At 48.7% G+C, this 2,382-nt stretch overlaps 1 protein-coding gene and 1 non-coding gene across 2 annotated transcripts in view; one reads left to right on the top strand and one right to left on the bottom strand.

The window, feature by feature from the left end:
• The window catches only part of SLC22A23 (solute carrier family 22 member 23), a gene marked incomplete at its 5' end in the record, with an annotated part of 233,938 nt that overhangs the window by 62,135 nt on the left and 169,421 nt on the right, over nucleotides 1-2,382 (top strand). The window contains 1 exon segment of the mRNA XM_006172283.2: nucleotides 1,419-1,522. Within this exon segment, the coding sequence (XP_006172345.2) occupies nucleotides 1,419-1,522 (104 nt within the window).
• TRNAG-GCC (transfer RNA glycine (anticodon GCC)) lies at nucleotides 1,176-1,245 on the bottom strand. The gene has a single exon. It is a non-coding gene; the product is annotated as a tRNA-Gly (tRNA).

Genomic DNA, 2,382 nt, shown 5'->3' with positions numbered 1-2,382 from the left:
CGAACTCTGCCCTTTAATTTTTTCTTGTCTTTATTTCTTTCTCCTGTGAAGAGGAAAGAAAGAACCTCTCACGGGATCTTCACTCTGTGACCCACTCCCACCCTCAGCCAGCCCCAAATTGTGGGCCTATATGTACATGCCTGGAATACTCAGGGAGTTCTCTGGATGGAACTTGGAATCTTCCCATGTGGCTTAACCCTCTCAGAACATTTCATTACTCCTGGGCCACCCCTCTCCAACCGTTTGTTTTTTTATATCTTTTTTTTTCTTCTTAGAGATTTTTGCCTTAGAGTACATGTGCTAGCCAGAGAGAGAGAGACAGAAATAGTGAAAGGGAAAGTGAAAAATCATACCCCAAGGGAGATGACCAGGCCACAATCCCTTCTCCTCCATTCTCCTCTCGGGATCTTGGACACATGCACACATACCTGGTGTGAGTTTCAGGCCAGGTCTGGGACTAGAACTATGGTCGGCCAGGTGGGAGTCCAGCAATGTAACCACCATCTGTCAGCCCCTCCTGCCTTTATTTTGAAGACGACTTGCAAAGTTTGGGGAATGTTTTGGGATGAAAATGTAAAAGCTACTTTTCATTTCTTCATGTCATTTTGATACCCTGAGCAAGAGGCGTCAGGGCCTTCTATTTCCTGGAGCATTGTGGAAGCTCTTCTGGGTGAGGGAGCACGGGTAGTCAGGGATGCCAGGCCCCTTGACTACTGCCCTGTCCCTCAGTTTACATCTCCCGTGATGAGTGATACAGAAAGAACGCATGTCTCCAAACTTCATGCATCACCCTCCAGACTTGTAATCTGTCCCAGACTACAGCTTCTCCCTTCATGGGAAGACAGTACTTCTCATTGGATTTTGGTTTTTGTTTTTTTTGTGTTTTTGTTTTTGTTTTTGCTTTTTTGGAGAGGTTTTTACTTTAGGGTGCATGCACTCACCAGGAAGACAGAGAGAGACAGAGAGGCAGAAAGTGAGAAATCACCCCTCATGATAGATGGCCATGCCACAATCCCTTCTCCTCCATTCTCCTCTCGGGATCCTGGGCAGGCACGCACAAGCGCCCAGCGTGAGTTTAAGCCACCAGGTCTGAGACTCGAACCACAGTTGACCACACGGGAGTCCAGCAACATAACCGTTACACCAACTGCTGGTCCCAAAGAATAACCGAGCAATGCATTTGCTGGGAATTGAACCCAGGCCTCCCACATGGCAGGCGAGAATTCTACCACTGAACCACAATGCTTCCTCATTGGATTTTTCAAAGGCTTCTGGAAAGAGACTCGCAATGGTGTGTGTGACGTGGCACTGATGACCGTGCCCGATCCTGATGGGGTTGTTGTATTGCCCTTGTGCTTGAGTTCAACCAGCTCTGTGTATGTTTCTCTCTGACTTATTTTCTATTTGCCCCTCTCTAGTGGGATCTTGTGTGTGATAATGCCTGGAAGGTCCATATCGCTAAGTTCTCCTTACTGGTTGGATTAATCTTTGGCTACCTAATAACTGGATGCATTGCTGACTGGTGAGTACCAACGGGCCCGCCGCTCAAACCTTTGGAAGCCACTGTGTCCCTTTGCTGACTCAACAGTGGTCGGCGTTAGCTCACTGTTACTAAGTATTTTCTCTGCCCCGATGTCAGTGCAGAGCCGAAGGAATTGGCCAATGCACAGAAGTGAGAATTTAAATTCCCAGCAGCTCTCTTGCTGCCAGAATCAAGCAGGACTTCCTGCAGCCCCTTATCCTGGTGCCATTCAGTGTTTAATTAGGAAGAGCTTGAGGACTTGGGCGTGAGACTCTATGGTTGGGTGTTAATGGGCGGGTGCATAGATGCATTAAAAAAAAGGGAGAGGAGCAGAAACTTCACCCAGCTGAGCCAAGTGAGTAATGCAGTGCGGATTCACACCTCCAAGTGTCGTACAGATCGTAGAGAGGGACAGTCCTTGACAGGGCTAGGGGGTGTCTCCACAGGGTCCCTTGGAGCTGAGTCTCAAAAGATGGGCAGCATTTGGATCATGGATGGTCATTGCGGGTAGGGAAGAGCAGTGGCCAGAGGTGAGGATGAATGCTTTACTTGGGTGGAAGAGGAGGTCTAGGTACGTGGAGTGAAGGGGGAGGATCAGGATGAAGTGACGAAGTTGTCGGATGGAGACCTGGTGGGGAAGATGGTAGTGGAGCTATTTGTGAGATGAGGACAGTGACAACATGAGTGGCTAACAGTGACTTTTTTTTTTTTTTGAGAGGTTTTTGCTATAGGGCACGTGCACTTGCCAGAAAGACAGAGAGAGACAGAGAGACAGAAAGCGAGAAATCACCCCCCAGGGGGGATGGCCACTCCACAATCCCTTCTCCTCCATTCTCCTCTCAGGATCTTGGGCACGCACG

Source organism: Tupaia chinensis, unplaced genomic scaffold (genome assembly GCF_000334495.1).
Source record: "Tupaia chinensis unplaced genomic scaffold, TupChi_1.0 Scaffold138812_1, whole genome shotgun sequence".
Classification (NCBI taxonomy): Eukaryota; Metazoa; Chordata; class Mammalia; order Scandentia; family Tupaiidae; genus Tupaia; species Tupaia belangeri.
This window is presented reverse-complemented; position numbering and strand designations above follow the sequence as displayed.